This window comes from Equus caballus, chromosome 30 (genome assembly GCF_041296265.1).
Source record: "Equus caballus isolate H_3958 breed thoroughbred chromosome 30, TB-T2T, whole genome shotgun sequence".
Lineage (NCBI taxonomy): Eukaryota > Metazoa > Chordata > Mammalia > Perissodactyla > Equidae > Equus > Equus caballus.
The window spans coordinates 11,069,905-11,088,981 of NC_091713.1; the positions used below are offsets into that span (position 1 = coordinate 11,069,905).

The following is a 19,077-nucleotide window of genomic DNA, read 5'->3' on the forward strand; positions in this document are numbered from 1 at the left end:
GCAATTAATAAGAGATCTTAAGGGAAAAATAGACAACAATACAATAACTGTAGGAGACTTCAGTACCCCACTATCAGCAATGGATAGATTGTCCAGATAGAAAATCAACAAAGAAACATTGGAATTGAACCACACTTCAAAACAAATGGACTTAACAGACAAGTACAGAAGGTTCCATCTAACAGCAGCAGAATACGTGTTCTTCTCAAGTGCATATGGAACATTCTCCATAATAGATCATATGATAGGCCACAAAATAAGTATTAGCAAATTTAAGTATATTGAAATCATATCAACTACTTCTCTGACCACAATGGTATGAAACTAGAAATCAATAGCAAGAGGAAAGTGAGAAGATTTACAAATATGTGGAAACTAAACAACACACTTCTAAACAACCATTGGATTGTAGAAGAAATCAAAAGAGAAAGAACAAGTTAGCCCAAAACAAGTGAAAATGAAAATACACCATATCAAATACTATGGGATGTAGCAAAAGCAATTCTGAAAGGAAAGTTTAACAATAAATGCATATATTAAGAAATTAGAAGGATCTCAAATAAACAACATAACTTTACACTACAGGGAACTGCCCAAAGTTAGCAGAAGGAAGGAAATAATAGAGATCAGAGTGGAAATAAATGAAATAGAGACCAGAAAAACAATAGAAAGGATCAATGAAACTAAGCACTAGTTCAAAAAGATAAACAAAATTGACAAACATTTAGCCAGACTAACTAGGAAGAAAAGAGAGAAGACTCAAATAAATAAAGTTAAAAATGAAAGAGGAGACATTACAACTAATGCTACAGAAATACACAGAATCATAAGAGACTACTATGAACATTTATATGCTAACAAATTACATGACCTAGAAGAAATGGATACATTTCTAGAAACACATCACCTACTAAGACTGAGTCAGGAATAGAGAATCTGACCAGACCAAAAATGAGTAAAGAGATTGAATCATTAATCAAAAAACTCCCAACACAGAAAACTCTAGGACCAGACAGCTTCACTGGACAACTCTACCAGATGTTTATAGAAGAATTAACACCAATCCTCCTCAGACTCTTCCAAAATATCAAGGAAGAGGGAACACTTTCAAACTCATTCTATGAGGCCAAAACTCGATACCAAAATATCAAAACTTGATACCAAAACTAGATATGGAGACCACAAGAAAAGAAAACTATAGACCAATATCCTGATGAATATAAGTGCAAAAGTTCTCAATAAAATATTAGTGAACCAAATTCAAGAACATATTAAAGGGATTATACACCATGACCAAGTGGGATTTATCTCTGGGATGCAAGGATGGTTCAACATGCAAATCATAAATGTAATATATCACATCAATAAAATGAAAGATAAAAATCACGTGATCATCTCAATAGATGCAGAAAAAGCATTTGACAAAATACAACACCATTTCATGGTAAAAACCCTTAACAGACTGGGTGTAGAAGGAACATAACTTGATATAATAAAAGTATGTGTGACAAATCCACAGCTAACATTATGCTCAATGGGGAGAAATTGGAAGCATTTCCCCTAAGATCAGGAACAAGGCAAGGACGCCCACTCTCACCACTCCTATTCAATATAGTACTGGAAGTCCTAAATACAGCAATTAGGCAAGACAAAGAAATAAAAGGCATCCAAATTGTAAAGGAAAAAGTAAAATTGTTGCTATTTGATGATGATATGATCCTAAATATAGAAAATTCCAAAGAATCAGTCAAAAAACTGTTGGAATTAATCAACAATGTCAGTAAAGCGGCAGGATACAAAATCAACATACAGAAATCAATTGCATTCCTTTACACTAATGATGAAGCATGTGAAAAAGAAATAAAGAAAACCATCCTGTTCATAATAGTATCAAAAACAATAAAATGCTTAGGCATAAATTTAACCAAGCAAGTGAAAGATCTGTACAATGAAAACTGCAAAACTTTACTGAAAGAAATTGAAGAAGACACAAACAAGTGGAAAGACATCTATGTTCATGGGTCAGAAAAGTTAATGTTGTTAAAATGGCTCTACTACCCAAAGCCATCTGAAGATTCAATGTAATCCCCATCAAAATATCAAAGTCATTCTTCACAGAAAGAGAAAAAACAATCCTAAAATTTGTGTGGAACCACAAAAGACCCTGAAGAGCCAAAGCAATCCTGAGAAAAAAGAATAAAGTTGGAGGTATCACTCTTCCACATTTCAAACTATACTACAAAGACGTAGTAATAGAAGCAGTATGGTACTGGCACAAAAATAGACACATCAACCAGTGGAACAGTACAGAGAGCCCAGAATTAAACCCCCCAGCTTATGTGGTCAACTAATATTCACCAAGGGAGCCAAGAATACCCAATGGGGAAAGGATAGTCTCTTCAACAAATGGTGCTGGGAAAACTGGAGAAACACATGGAGAACAATCAAATTGGACCCCTCTGTCACACCACTCACAAAAATTAACTCAGAGTGGATCAAAGACTTAAATGTAAGACCTAATACCATAAAACTCTTGGAAGAAAACATAGGGAAGAAGCTTATAGATATTGGTCTTGGCAATAATTTTGGGGGCATGACACCAAAAGCATAAACAACAAAAGAAAAAAAATCAATAAATAGGACTATTTTAAACTGAAAAGCTGCTGCACAGCAAAAGAAACAATTAACAAAATGAAAGGACAAGAATGTGAGAAAAATTTTGCAAAGCATATATAGGATAAGAGGTTAATATCCAAAATATGTAAAGAGCTGTCAACTCAATAACAACAGCAAAAAAACAGTCTGACTTAAAAATGGATGGGAGAACTAAATAGACATTTGTCCAAAGAGGATATCAAAATGGCCAACAGACACATGAAAAGGTGCTCAACATCACTAATCATCAAGGAAATATAAATCAAAACTAGAATGGGTTATCACCTTATACCTGTTAGAATGGCTATCATCAGGAAGATGAGACAACAGGTGCTGGCGGGCGAGGAGGTGATGAAAAGGAAATCCTTATACATTGTTGGTGGGAATGTAAATTGGTTCAACTGCGTTGGAAAACAATATGGAGATTCCTCAAAAAATTAAAAAGAGATCCACCATAAAATCCGGCAATTCCACATCTGGATATATACCCAAAGGAAATGAAAACAGGATTTTGAAGAGATATATGCAGTCCCATGTTTAACGCAGCATTGTTCACGATAGCCAAAATATGGAAACAACCCAAATGCAGTGGATGAATGGATTAAAAAGATGTGGTACATATACACAATAGAATATCATTCAGCCATTAGAAAGGAAGATATTCTCCCATTTGCTACAACATGGATGAACCTTGAGCACATTATGCCAAGCTAGATAAGTCAGACAGAGAAAGACAACTACTGTATGATATCACTTATACATGGAATCTAAAAAAGTTAAACCTGTAAAAAACAGAGGGTAAATGGTGGTTAACATGGGATGGGGGGAGTGGATAAGAGTGATAGTGTTTAAGGGTACAAACTTGTAACAAGGGTAAATAAGCCATGGAGATCTAATTAATGCACAGTATAATGGATATAGACAATAATATTGTACTACAATTATGTAATGTGATAAATATTGCTACATCAGCAATCATATTACAAAATATAAATATATAAGTAACATGCTCTACACCTTAAACTTACACGGTGTTATACATCAAATTTATTCAATAAAAAAATGTAGGCTGATTAGTCTTTGGGGTATTATTATTTTTCGTTTATGTATTCATTCAACAGATATTTACTGGGCACTATACAAGAATGATTCAAGTATAAACAATGTATGGTCCCAGGAGCTCTGTCCAACAGGGGCAAATGGACACAGGATAGATTATCCTAACACAATGGGGTGAATGGAACAAAAGATATATATATGTACAGAATGTTATAGATGGTCAGTGAAGGGGCATCTGGGGAAGTTTCAGGGTTAGAAATATGCCAGAGTTAGTCATAAAAAGGGTGAGAAAGGTAGAAGAGACAGCATGAGCAAAGTTTCAGATGGAAAAAAATAGGCTGGTGCATGCCAGGATCTGTCACAAGTTCAGTGCTGGAACATAGAGCCCAGGGTAAGGTGGTGAGAGATTGGCGAGAGGAAAAGGATGAGGAACAGGTGGACCTGACTCCTGGGAGTCTTGAGACTTTGGGGACCCTCCACTATGTTTTAATCAAAGGATGAGATCCACTTTCAGATGGATCGCTTTGATAGCTGTGCAGGATGCACTTGACAGCCACAAGACTGGGGGCAGAGAAACCATGTGGAGCTGTTGTAGTGGCCCAGGTCAAGAATCATGAGGACCCTGACTGGCAGTCTTAGGAAGGATAGACTAAAGGGAATACAGTCCAGGAATGTTTCCGATGGACATGGTGATTGGTAAAAAGGAGAGTAGACACGGGGCCAGCCCTGAGGTGTAGCAGTGATGTTCGGCGCACTCCGCTTTGGCAGCCTGGGTTCACAGGCCTGGATCCTGGGCACAGACCTACAGCACTCAACAGCCATGCTGTGGTGGTGACCCACATATAAAGTGGAGGAAGATTGGCACAGATATTAGCTCAGGGCAAGTCTTCCTCAGCATAAAAAAAAGAAAGGGAGAGTAGATGCAAGAATGATTCCCAGATGTTCGCTTTGGGTGATTAGATGATGAAGGCTATACAAGGTGGGAAAGGCTATAAAAAGGATAGGGAAATAGGCAAATGTGTGAATTTGAGGTTCTTTGGATCTGCAAAGATCGTATAAAGATACCCAGAATGCAGTCTGAAGAGGGTTAGTCTGGTGACCTGAACTTGGAGCTCTTCAGACAATAGAGGACAATTAAAACGAAATGTGTAGATAAAGCCACCAAGGAGATGGCACATATAATGAGAAGAACAGAGGATGGGGATGGGATCCTAAGAGAATATTGCTATTTAGAAAAGAGACCCTAGAACAGATAAAGAAGCAGTCCTAAAGATAAGGGGCAGACCAGCAAACCACAGAGTCATAGAAGCCAATGACATTGATTCTTGAGAACAAAGGAACCACCAACAGAGCCACAGGCAGCCTAGTCTAACAGTAGAAGAAGAATTGAATGATGTCCCTTAGATTTGGCAGCTGGGATACCACTGCTGACTTTGAGAAGATTTGCAGAAGAACGGTGGGCTGGAGGCCAGGGGGCAGTGGGCTGAGGAGCGAATGGGGAATAAGGGAGTAAAGTAAGGGATTCTAGATTCTGCCATCAAGGAGTTTGTTCAAGAGAGGAAGAAGATTGTGCACCAGCCACAGAGCAACACAGGTCAAGAGAGGCTTCTCTGAATGCGAGAGATTGACATTTTTTTCCTCAAACGAAGAGGAGGCTAGAGGGGGAGAAGTTAAAGATATTTTCGGGAAAGAATGGCTAATCAGATGCACTTGCCGAGGGGCAGGGACCAGACTGGGAGAAGGGGCAGGTTCGGGCCAGGCAGGAGGAGGATGCCTTACTCCTGTGCCAGGAGGGAAGGAGGAAGGGTGCGTGTGGCCGTGACAGGTGGAGAGCTGAGGAAGCCCGTGGCCCAGAACTTCCATTTTGTGATTGAAGGAAGAAACGAGTTTCTCTAGAGTGAGGCCAAGTTTAGAATAATTACAGAAAGGTACAGGCAGTAGAAATGACCCAACCCAAGGAGAGGGATTGGTGGATGGTGTTGGGTGCCCAGAATGCATTTGTGTTTGCTCCAGTCTGCACAAGGCAGAGGTGACTTGTTCCAACAGTCCTCAGCTTTGCGGCCATCAAAAGAGGCCAAGGGAATTAGAGCACTGATCCAGGATCTAGATTTTGCCAAGAGCTAGGGGAAGGGAAGGGGCAAGAGTCCTTCAAGTGAACAGAACTAAGATTAGCTGGTGAGGGAAGGGAGGCCAGGATTTGCTGATGGACCAAGCAAAAGTGGAGAAATCATGGATCTGGGACCCACATGTGTGAGAGGGCAGGTTTAAAGAGTGGAGGACCTGAAGGACAGGAGGCCAGGGTCAAATATAAAGAGGAGACCTTTGCGGGCACAACGATTACAAAACTGACAGGCTAAGGTTTTGAATACTGTGTCATTAGTCTAAACAGTGAATTGGCCCAGAATTAGAGAAAGATTTCAATGAGTAAACAGAAGGTCTACAAATCACAGGCTGAGGGGAGATACAGCGACTTGAGGCTCGTCTTTAAGATGGGAAAGTTAATTGTGTTTTGTTTTTAACATGAGAATTAAGTGGTAGTTCTGGAAGTGGCGTTGTATATCATGGGGAGAGAGAGGAGACTGACCCCACATCCTAAACCAAGTGGGCGGGGCATGGTAGAAATCACAGGCAGGGCTTTAGGAGAAGCTGTGACCTTGGGCAAGAGTCAGGATTTCATTACGGCAAAAGGTTATGGATTCGGGGAAGAGGCTGGGGCTATAGGAGAAACTGTTGGCCTGTTGGAGGATCCCAAGGGCCCGGAGAAGTGGGGGGCTTGGTCAGGAGAGAGGAAGACAGCCTGGAAATACGAGTGTGGGAAAGCTCGGATAAGCGGAGGAAAGCTCATTTTGGAGAAAGTTACCAAAGAAGAGAGGTTTGAGCAGCATTCGGGGACAGAGTGGATGCTCAGGGCTCCTAACTAGAATTCCGTTGGAAAGTCGGTTCTTAGCCCACATATGAACTGAGGCCCAGGTAGGGTTGGAGGTGTAGTGAGGGTGGCACAGGGTGGCTGTCAGTCTGCACACTCCCTGGGCCCACACAGCCTGAGGCCCTGGTGGTGGGAGACGTCATTTGTGGCAGGGGCAGGTCTCAGGGAAGCACCGTCTCCCCGTGCCCTAACACAGGAGCCTTGCTTTTTTTTCAGTGTCCTTCAAGGTTATTTATAAATTACAGAACAAAGAAATAATCAGATTAATATCACTGTTCTCTGTAATCTAGTAAATTTCTCTTCCATAACTAACTCATTTTCTTTATTTTTATCTACGTGGATATTATTTCAATAGGACTTACTGGCCAGACCTGGATGGGAAAATAAGAGAAGCATTAGTTTTGCGAAGCGTTAAAGTTCGACTCCTTATCAGCTTCTGGAAGGAAACTGATCCCCTTACATTTAACTTTATTTCATCTCTTAAAGCTATTTGCACTGAAATAGCCAACTGCAGTTTGAAAGTTGTAAGTATTATGTTGAATGTGTTATTCACTAAAAAGAGTTGATTCCCTTTGCATGTCCATGAAAGCTATAAGCACACATGTACGCATAACTTCCAATAAGAACCAGGATCATAATCTTTGATAGTGAAAATCACTTCAGGGGCCGGCCCTGTGGCCGAGTGGTTAAGTTTGCACACTCTGCTTTGGTGGCTCAGGGTTTTGCTGGTTTGGATCCTGAGCATGGACATGGCACTGCTCGTCAGGCTATGCTGAGGTGGCGTCCCACATGGCACAGCTAGAGGGACCCACAACTAAAAATACACAACTATGTACTGGGAGGATTTGGGGAGAAGCAGAAGAAAAAAAGAGAAGATTGGCAACCGATGTTAGCTCTGGGCCAATCTTTAAAAAAAAGAAAATCACTTCAAAAAGTCGGTAAGAAATTATTCGAAATAATCACATAAGAAAAGGGGACTAGAACCCAAGCTTCCAGTGCCCTCCCAGTGTAGCCCTCTTTACACACGCTTTCTGTGGCATCCTCTCCCTTTTGCTTGAACTGCGTCCTTCACTTACTATTCTTATTTGTAAGAGTGTGAGCAACAGAGCAGTGGAATATGTACCAGCACAGCGCCCCCCAGGCCCAAAGTCCCCCTAGGCTGGGTTCCTGGCTTGCTCCAGGTCCCTGGGCCCCTTGCTAATCCATCTCTGCATACCATGAGAGAGGCAAGATTGGGAATTGGTACTGTTCTAAATGTGCTGACTCTCTAGCTCATCTTTGACTCTCCTCTGGTCCTCACATATTCCACCCTCTGCTCCCTCAGGGCCTTTGAACATACTGTTCCCGCTGCCTATGACATTCTTCTTCCACATCTTACCTGACTAATGCCCACTATTCTTCCAGGCCTCAGCTTCGCCCATCCTCCACGGTAGTCATTCAGCAAATGTACGCTGAGACCCTACTTTGTGCCAGGCCCTCTTTTAGGTGATGGGGCTGTGCTCCAGGCAGCGTTTAGGGACCCAGGATGACAGGGACTCTGCCATTAACTTTGACACGTGGCTTCCAAGATTGCCCTGAGCCTCTCCATCCCAAGGCCAATCAGAAGAAGAGAGAGAGGTTGGAGGACGGCACTGGAGGCATTGATGGGTTAAGCCAAGAGGTGGTGAACATCCCTGTAGCCTTTATTCCGCGGCCCAGAAATCACTCACTCAGCCATACCTAGTGGCCGGGGCGGCTTGTGGGTGTGGTCAGAAAGGCAGCTGTGCTCCCAAGAGGACAAAGGGACAGGTCTGTGAATCATCACAGTCTGAAACTGTGGGCGCTCAGTCCATTTTCCTCTCTTCCCACATCAATGCATGGCTCACAGTTGAGGGCCTCCCAGTGACATGCAGTTCTCAACAGCAAGTGTGGAGGTGGCACCTCATTGTTCAATGACGTAGAAACTAAAAACAGAACAACCACCCCCAAAAACTGAAACCCAGGTTCAAGTTACCTCCCTCCCACACAGCAGAGAAGGATAAGGACAGGGAAAACTCCCTTTCAGGAAAGGGAAGATGGGGAGACCCACGGCCGTCACTGGCCCACAGCAAGTGTGAACGCCTGGGAAGTGTCATAAAGTCCTCGCGCTCCTGCTCCTTCTAATCAAGGACCAAGGTGTTTTTAGGCGTGAACAGCCACAGGAGTTTTTGGCCCTGGCTCATGGTTTCTTTGGCAATGCAGTTTTCTCAGAAACTTAGTAGGCTTCTGATCTGTTTGCTCGTAGTCACTCCCGCGTTCTAGTAGCTGCAGCCAAGGTTTCTGTTGCACCTAGTTCCCTGACTTGATTAATTATGCTTCTGAGCGTGTACTTCTGCTTCTCTCCTGCTCCCTCTCTCTCTTCTCTCTTTTTAATGCCAACTCCATCAGGCCGTCAGACGTGGGTGGGAAGATTACACCAGTCATAGTCCCACCGACCATCTGGTCTCTGCAGCAGGGCCGGATTAACTGGCCCGGTCACTCACAGCATTTCTCAGACTCATTTTCTGCTGTTGAGCTCTGGGCACATCAGCTTTTCCAGCCCTTTGAAATACCAAGTTTCTGGTCTATCTCTTCTCTTTCATATCTGCTTGCAAACAGCAAATCCTTCCCTGAGCTTATTTGTCTCCTCTAATAATTTTCTAAAAACACTGATAACAACCGACACACACTACAGACAGTTCATTTTCCAATTCCTTGCCCTATAGCCAAAGGTTCGTGGATGCTTGGTCTTCCTTCCAAATGAGTGCAGGTTATGGTTTTACCAAATATTTTGCCACTGCTAACGTGGGTCTCCATCTTTCCATCCTGAAATATCAGTTTACTTGCTGCCTGCTGCCCACTGCTGCATCATTTGTTGAGATTTTGTTGTTGCTCTTATGGCAACACCCCACTTCACATTGTCCGGACATAGTTAGTGCTTTATATTGTTTAAACGAGTGAAAGAATCTGTTATATTCATGAGTGTATACAATTAGCCAGGTACCACATTAATGCTTTGTGTGTATTACTTAATGTTCACAACTACCCTATGAAGCAAGCCCTTCTCCCTTTTTACAGACTTGGACAATGAAGCTCAAAGAGAGACTAAATAACCTCTCTCAAGGACACTAGTGAATAGCAGAGAAAGACTCAGATACAAGTCTTTCTGACTCTGAGCCTGAGCTTTTAAACTGTATGGCCTCTGCCTGGGAAAGAAAAAGTGGAGTTACCGAGTTCTTTTTTGTCTTTCCTGTCTGTATTCAAAAACATCGTATGCTACATTTCCTCAAAGACTTGAGAAGCTGCACCTCTGAATTATCTCTCTGAGGATTAACAAAAATGTCAGATAAAATGTTTTTAACTCATTCATGCCATTAAAATATTTTTAAAAGTTGAAATCATTAACAATTTAAAGACATAAAGTTCCAGAATTTACTGTAAATTTCAAACCTATAATGCTTCTCATATATATTTTCATCTTAATCTCCCTAACATTCTAGTAATATTGATGGAAAATAGATTTTTTTTTTCTCTATAACAACTGATTTTTGTAAACTGAGGCAGCCAGGCACATGTCTGTGGGTTCACAAATCAGTATAAGTACAGGCATACCTCAGAGATGTTGTGGGTTCGGTTCCAGGATGCCACAATGAAGCGAGTCACATGAATTTTTTGGTTTCCCACTACATAGAAAAGTTATATTTACACTATACTGTAGTCCATCAAGTGTGCCATAACATTATATTTAAAAAAATAATGTATATACCTTAACTAAAAAATACTTTATTGCTTAAAAATGCTAACCGTCATCTGAGCCTTCAGCGAGTCATCATGGTTTTGCTGATGGACGGTCTTGTAAAAAATGCAACATCCGCAACATGCAATAAAGCAAAGAGCCATAAAATGAGGTATGCCTGTATTGGAAATAAAAACAGGTCTGTGATTACTGCTACACATCTGTTTTCCAGGCCAGATTTACAACTGAATGAAATAACCAGGAGTGGAATGGGGTGCCAGCCTTGGTTTGGAATCAGATAGCAGGGCTCAGAAGAGACACTAGTACAGCCCCAGGAAGCCAGGCAGAGACCCAGGAGAATAGAGTCAGATTGTGTTCACTACCTTTCTGTGGACAAGAGAATGCTGGAGCTGTTTCAGCTCAGGGATGGCATTTTCCAGATAACTGAAGTGGCATATGGGGCTCAGGGAAAATCAAGTGAGACAGGGAACAGGTGTCTGGTTCACCATCGTATTCCCAGTGCTTGGCATAATGCTGGCACACAGCATTCAAAACTCGAATGAGTGGAGGAATGAAGGAATGAAGTCAAGGAAGGGAGCTCACGAAGGCAGAGTGAAAATGGTTCTGTGAACCAGTGAGTGGAGGGAGCAGAGGCCAGAACGATGCCTGAGTCCAAGATGTGGTGGACGTGGAGTCATTTTAGCCATTTCCTCATGGGGTGTGCTGGAGAAGGGCTGCCAAGGGGTGAGGAATCTACCAGCTGAAGTCATGTACTCAGGAGCTCAGTATCCATGCAGTCAGAGGAGCGCCATTGTCAGACTTACCAGGTAGAGCAGTGTTTTAAAATGTGGGTCCTATTATTATTTACGTGTGACAAGGCCAAGTGATCAGGAGACGATGACCAGTGAAAAGGTACTTTGTTACATTCACAGATCTCAAGACAAGGGGGCATGACATGAAGGGCCATATGGGGAAGCACCAGGGTCATCCAGGAGGCAGAGGGAGCGAGAGGAAACCGTGAGCAAGAGCCTTTGTTGTGGTTTCTATGAGAAGGAATAGGCGAGGCAGGGTCAGCCGATTTAGGATTGGCTAGATCGAATAATTTCAGCAGACTCTGGGCATAGGAGCTGTCCCTACTGCCTGGTCCCTGGCCCTGGGTGATTAGACAGGTGGATAGTGGCCCAGAATGTGAGACCTTTAAAGGAGGTGGTTCAGGGTAAGGGCTCAGGACTGGTCAGTTTGCACGTGAGAGGTGCGCTCACAGGCAAATTGTTGCCATCTCCAGGAATTGGCTAAGCCTCAGCAGGGCAGTCCCTCCAGGGTCAGCAAGGCCCCTGGATGTCAAAACATCAGAACACAGAAAGTAAAACGGCATGACTAATAGAAGCAGAAACAAAGAGGAGAGTGTCTGGGGCCTGAGGCACATGGTGCATTTGCCCCATCTCCTCTCTCAACTCCCCCTCAGGCCAACTCAGTGGTCTCCACCCACCCACTGCTTCCTGACCCCACAGTGCACCTGCCACTAAGGCACTGTCAGTTGAAATCTACGTTGTGAAATGTTAAATGCTCTCATTTAAGACTTACAAGAAATTACGAGAAAAGTGGAATCCATCACTTTAGTCTCTACAGTCTTTACTCATCTTCATCTTTCTGAATACTGATGGTCACATTATTTAAATAAACCAAACATTAATAGTTCAATGTTGGACACTTTATAAAACAGAGACTCTGATATTCTCTTAAGTCAGGCCATGCATGTCTAAGCATCAAGATAAGCTTAGGTGGGAAAGAAGCTTATGGCCCCAACATCTAGAACACTGATGGGTGAGGAGCTTTTCTAAGAAAAGTAGGTGATGGAACCTTGCACACAGCCTATCTTCAGGAGCCTCGGGGCACTGATAAAGCAGATGGCCTGGGAATGAGGCAGAGAATCTCTGTCCTTAGAGGAGTGGGCACCCCACCCTTGGCTTTGTGGGTCTGTATCCATGAGGGGGCTCATGGAAAGAGACTGCAACTCGACAAAGTTGTCCCAGTGAGCTGGGCTTTTATTTTTTAATAAATTAACAAATCACTTTTGAAATGCCTTTGCTGTCACTTACAACATATTAAGTGTCTAATATTATGTCACTGAATATGATAAGATTTCTGCTGTCATTGTTTGTTGTTAGTGCCGTTGAGTCAATTCAGACTCTCAGACCCTGCGCACAGCGGAGCGGGACCCTGCCTGGTCTTTTTGCGCCATCCTCTCCCCTTCTGGTGCTGTCTCAGTCAATGCTCTGCTGCTTTTCACAGGGTTTTCATGGCCCATTTTTTTGGAAGTGGGTGGCCAGGTCGTCCTTCCTAGTCTGTCTTAGTCTGGAAGCTCCACTGAAACTGTCCACCACGGGTGACCCTGCTGGTATTTGAAACACCGGTGGCATAGCCCCACAGTATGACAACTGACAGAAGGCTGGTTCCCTGACCCAGAAATGAGCCTGCGCCCTGTTGGTGACAGCACTCGACCTTAACCACTAGGCTACCAGGGCTGGCTGCTGTCATTTCAGTCTCTCAGATAAGACTTTTTCCCCTCTTTTAAAAAGACCATCTTCAACTTTCTAGAGCAAATGGGTTCTCAGTAAAGCCTCAAGCTGTGATGCTCTCCCTGACTTAAATTAGCATGTATAGTCTATTCTTTTTCAGATCTGTCTTGATTCTACAATAATATCTTCCTTAAGAGGAAATAGTCAAGTGTGTGGACATGTTGTGATAGAATATCCAAGCAAGGCGGCTGCCGACTGTTCCTGAGTGGTCGGCAGCCTCAATGCTCATGTGACCTCACAAATATATAACTCTGGCTTAAGAGGATTCACAGGTTATTAAGTCAGTTTGAAGAGTCCACAAGGCTATATGTGAACCCTCTAAACAACACGGCTTTTGCAGAAGACGGGAACTGAGGAATTAAAGTGATGCAGGCAGCACTGCCTGTAACCATGAAGAGTAGGGCCCTGGGGGAATGTTCCCCTGTGATGTGCAATGGACAATTCTAGGTTAGTAGTTTGGGCCTGTGCACCACTGATCTCAAGATTTCTACAAAAAGTCAGGAGAGTGTGTTCAGAGCTGGAAGGGACCTTAGTGAGCACCTGGGCTGTCACTGCCTGGGCGAGGGAAGACCAACTCTCATTATTTCTCCAAAGCAAACGTGAACACTTAGAGTTTCAAAACTGTAAATGACATCTCCATTTCTAGATGTCATCTTATTTTCCTCTTCTTTCCTTCAAACACACACAATGCCACAGCTGTAAGACATTCCAGAAAGATTCCATGCAGTTCTGAGAATGTTCAGCATTTCCCCAAGTGGAGGAGACTTGAGACCCTCCCCTTTGATGGCGTCTTCCTGTGAGCTTGGTCACAGGACCCTGGAAGCTCGGTGGCAGTGTAGCCTCATCTAAGCTGTCACTAATTTCGGCAGATTCCTGAGGCCCAAACCCGACCACTCCTGCTGGCGACCCCCCCCATGCATCCGGGCCCGACGAGAATGGGAATGCTGCCTTTTGGGTCACATTAAAGTTGAGATTTGTTGTTTGAAGTGATTTTTCAAATTGCCTCTTAAAACGTCTTGTAGACTTAGGTGTCCAGATGGGAAGTGTTTGTTCCTTTGGCAAAATCTCTTTTCACCTTTGCAAATCCCCAGTTTAATCAGCTGGTCATTTGACATGGGCCTACCGCTTCCTATAATGTGTGCGAAGTGTCAGAATGTTCATTCAGCTCATTGGCGTGCTTGTCAGAAAGCACCCTGAGGCAGACTGCAAATGCCAGAGCACACCGATGAATAAGACAACGAGAATTAAACAGGCTTCTGGCCCTCAGCCTGTTGAGAGAATGAATTTTGTGCTCATTTTTCAGCTTAAAAGTGTTAATGATAGACCTAGTTGAGCATGCTAATTTTCTCTCTTGTTGCCTATATAGATTTGAGAACCAAAATAGCTTCATCTATACGAAGTAACAAGATTGTGGTTTTAATAACCCAACATGAGGTCTGTTATTGATATTTGGCTCAGAAACCCTTTTGTGCTCTTGAACGAGACCAAAAACGTTCTCTATTCACCTGCTTTATTTATCTATTTGGTTTTACAGAAGTTTTTCGATCTGGAAAGAGAGAATGCTTGTGCTACAAAAGAACAAAAGAATCACAGCTTCCCTAAGTTAAATCGCAACAAGTACATGGTGACGGATGGCGCAGCTTACATTGGTAGGTGCCAGGGCCGCGAGGCGCCGTGGGGGATCGTGCAGGTTGGTGGTGGTCTGGCTGTGCTCTTCCATGCCCCGTGGGGAAGCAGCACCTCCAGAGCTCCTGCCAGTGAGAGGGCGGCCCTGGAGGTCAGGAAACAGGAGGGGAGGGCAAAGAGCTCTTCACCCGAATTCTGCATGGCTTGCTTCCTCTGCTAGGAGAGCAGACAAGATGTCTTTTCATAAATGCTTTGCAGAAATTGTTGGTCCATTTGCCTCATGTTATAGGTGAGGATGCGAGTGGCTCATCAAAGGTGAGTCCTGGCCCGAGAACAAGCCGAGTGCCCCTTCCCCACCCGCAGTCCCATAGCCAGCCTGTCGGGAGGAACAGGGAGGCAGACGTCATCATAGTTGACTGTCAAAACAACCACTGCCGTGGCACGAATGCCACCCCTGCCATTTTTTAAATGTCTAACTTTGGGCAATTTATTTAAGCTCTCTAAACCTCAGTTTTCCCAACTGTAAAATGGGGCTAGTAATAGTTTCTACTTCACTGGGTCAAGTTTAAATGGGAAAATCTATGCAAAGCCCCGTGCACAATGAAAGCCACCGGCACATTGATGATACCGTTCATGTTAGCTATTATTGTTAAGGTAATGAAGCTCCAGAGGCGGAAATCATATGTACTGGTGGATTTATTTACTAATGCATCAAGTCTGTTCTACTTTCCCATGACAAGTATGAGTCCAGGGTAGCCCCTTAACTGGTACCATCACAGGCAGCATAGGAATTGTTATCTGTGCAACAAAGGTGGGTAACTCCCCAGACAGCAGCATGGTTCCCACGGTGTGCAGAGGGAGTGGCAGTCTCAAGGCAGAAAAGAAAAACGTATGTATAGAATGAAGGAATATGAGATCTATATTTTTTTTTCAAATTCAGTGAGTAAAAAATATGCCCTTTTGACTTTGTAAAGCTCCTTATTCCTCTTATTTATTCTCTTAGCAACGTTGCCCATAGGGAGAGTGGCTTTTCTCACCTGCAGCTTAGAAATGAGAAAGCTAGGGCCATGAGACATGAAATGACTTAGACGTGCACAGGGCACAGGGGAGTGGCCAGGTCTAGAGTCCAGGGCACCCGGACCCCTCACCCCGGCGGCCGTTCAGACGACACTGCCATCGGCTACTGGAGAGTTGCGACCTCCTGGTCCAGTGAGAGGACGTTCTGTCTTTTTCCATTTTGAATGGTTAAGTGTCACATTAGTAGAATAGAGTATTGGGACTTTCACATCATTCCGGTTGTTCTAGAATATGAGAATGTTATTTTATTCATGTTGTCCCTTTCGGTGACCCGAGATGTAATAATCTGGATTTTTTTCATGTTCATCAACTTATGGAGAGGAGAATGAAATCAACTACTTTTTAAGCAAGTGACAAACTCAAAATCGTTTAATCAAAAATGGGAACTTTGGGCCAATTATTGAGAAATACAGGGCCGGGTCAGGGGTCAGGCACAGTGGGCTTTAGGGGCTCCACTCTGGATATCTCACCTGCAGGGTTTGCTTGAAGTCAGGTGGTGTGTGTATATTCAGCAGTGACTTGTGCCTACATCCGATGTCCTTTAAGGAGTTACTAAGTGTTCTGGAGCCAGACAACCTGTATTTGAATTCAAACACTCACACTTAGAAGCTGGAAGATGGTGGAAAGTCACATAATTGCTCTGAGCTTTGTTTCCTTGCCTGTGAAAAGCACCCACCATGGTGGTGATGAGGATTAAATAAGATAATATATGACAAGCTCCTAACACTGTCTCTGATTCTTCTATCTAGATCCTTAGTAACTATTGATTCCTGGCTCTCTCCCTTCTCTTTCCCTTATAATGAATTTTTTTTAAAGACTATTTTTTAGAGCAGTTTTAGTTTCACAGCAAAATTGAGCTGAGGGTATGGAGAATTCCCATGTAGCCCCGTCCTCATACCTGCATAGTCTCCCTGATTATCAATGTCCCCCACCAGAGTGGTACATTTGTTACAGTTGATGAACCTATATTGACACACCATTATCACCCAAAGTCCATAGTTTACATTAGGGTTCAATCTTGGAATACATTCTGTGGGTTTGGACAAATGTATAATGACATCCTTATATGATGTATATGACATCATCCATTATTATAGTAGCATACAGAGTATTTTCACTGACCTAAAAATCCCTGTATTCCACCTGTTTATCCATCCCTCCCCCTAACCCCTGGCAACCACTCCTCTTTTCACTGTCTCCATAGTTTTGTCTTTTCCAAAATATCATACAGTTAGAATCATACAGTATCTAGCCTTTTCAGATTGGCTTCTTTCACCTAGTAATATACATTTAATATTCCTCCATGTCTTTTTAGGGCTTGATAGCTAATTTCTTTTTAATGCTGAATAATATGCCATTGTCTGGATGTACCACAGTTTATTTATCCGTTCATATACTGGAGGACATCTTGGTTGCTTCCAAGTTTGGGCAATTATGAATAAAGCTGCCATAAATACTTCTGTACAGGTTTTTTGGTGGACATAAATTTTCAGCTCCTTTGGGTAGATACTAAGGAGCATGATTGCTGGATCCTATGGTAAGAGTATCTTTAGTTTGGTGAGAAACTGCCAAACTGTCTTCCAAAGTGGCTGTACCATTTTTCATTCCCACCAGCAATGAGTGAGAGTTCCTGTCACTCCACATCCTTGTCAGCGTTTGGTGTTGTCAGTGTTCTGGATTTTGGCCATTCTAATAGGTGTAGTGGCATCTCATTTTTATTTTAATTTGTATTTCCCTGATAACATATGATGTGGGGCATCTTTTCATGTGCTTATTTGCCATCTGTGTATCTTCTTTACTGAGGTGTCTGCTAAGGCCTTGGGCCGATTTTTTAATTGAGTTTTTCATTTTCTTATTGTTGAGTTTTAAGAGTTCTTTGTATATTTTGGATAACACTCCATTATCAGATATGTCCTTTGCAAATATTTTCTCCCAGCCTGTGGCTTATCTTATCATTTTCTTGACAGTGTCTTTCACAGAGCAAGACATTTTTAATTTTAATGAAGTCCAGTTTATCAATTATTTCTTTCATGGATCTTGCCTTTGGTGTTTCATCTAAAAGTCATCATTGAACCCAAGGTCATCGAGATTTTTCTCCTATGTTATCTTCTACTTTTATAGTCTTGCATTTTACATTTAGGTCTATGATCCCTTTTGAGTTAATTTTCTGTGGAGGGTGGAAGGTCTGTGTCTAGATTCATTTTCTGCGTGTGGATGCCAAGGTGTTCCAACACCATTTGTTGAAAAGACCATCTTTACTCTATTGTGTGGCCTTTGCTTCTTTGTCAAGATCAGTTGACTATATTTACATGGGTCTATTTCTGGGCTCTCTATTATAATGAAATTTTAAATGAGTTCATTTTACACATAGCATTTTAGCAAAACATTAGTTCCCTAGAGTGAAGCATAATTCTAGTATAAAAATATTTGAAGAGCATCAAGAGGGAAAATTCATTGATAATTTAAATAATTATCAGCAAGTTCCAGAAATCTCTTAAGTCGTCAGTCAGATACTTGCTAAGAATGCTGAATTAAGAAAAACCCACACTAGACCTTGCATGGAATTATAGCTCCATTAAATTTTCACAAGACGTACAGAGGAATCCCCAAACAGTGTCATCTCTCTAATTTTGAATTTACCAGAGTGTGTTTGAGTCACGCACACTTGGCAAACTTGTGGGGACAATGGTGTGAATTATCTGAGGGCCCACGGGGGTGGTGTTGACTGAAGGCTCTCAGAAGGCTGCTTGGGGCCCATACACCTGCCCGGGAGTTCATCTGGGTCCTCACCTCAGGTTATCCTGAGGGTGGCACTGTAATTCTCTTTGGCAACTGGGCCTAAGTACACATTCTGGGAGCTGAAATGACAGTCTCAACAAAAGCTGGGTAAATCTGCATCCCAACTGATAAAATACTGAAGCATCTATGTGCTTTTGAAGGTTAGCCAAAGTGTCAGGAAGTGAAAAATTAGGAAAACCTGATCACTCTGGTGGAGGATGCCTCTGTAGGCCTGGGAGAGTCGCCTAGAGCGTGATTCCTAGAAGAACCTAATTCATGCTTTTGAGATCGATAAAGATGCGGGATCTGGGCTCCATCCATTGTATTGAAAGATAAAACTGAATTTCACAGAATAAGTCTTCAAACTCTCATTCCTTCTCTCTCCTCCTCTTTCCCTCCCTGTGCTGCCCCCAGTACCTTCTATGGATGTTTCCTTCAGAGAGGGTGGTCCACGCATGAATGGAGCAGCAATCTCCATTCATGGAGATTGGCCTGATGCCCCGCCCCAGGGCCGATGTTGAAGTCCAGGTCAAAGGGCACCCTTAGCAGGAAGCTTGCCTCTAGGATCAGAGGGAACATGAAACAGAAGTTCAGCGTGGGCTGTGGAGTCGGACCTGGCTTTGAACCTCAGCTCTGATATTTTT

At 42.9% G+C, this 19,077-nt stretch overlaps 1 protein-coding gene across 8 annotated transcripts in view; it reads left to right on the forward strand.

The window, feature by feature from the left end:
• Positions 1-19,077, forward strand: part of PLD5 (phospholipase D family member 5) — a 359,670-nt gene that overhangs the window by 332,558 nt on the left and 8,035 nt on the right. For all 8 annotated transcript variants that reach the window (XM_023632621.2, XM_070256062.1, XM_070256066.1 and 5 more), the window contains 2 exons: positions 6,996-7,164; positions 14,487-14,601. In XM_023632621.2, coding sequence (XP_023488389.1) covers positions 6,996-7,164; positions 14,487-14,601 — 284 coding nt within the window. The remainder of the gene's footprint in view (positions 1-6,995; positions 7,165-14,486; positions 14,602-19,077) is intronic.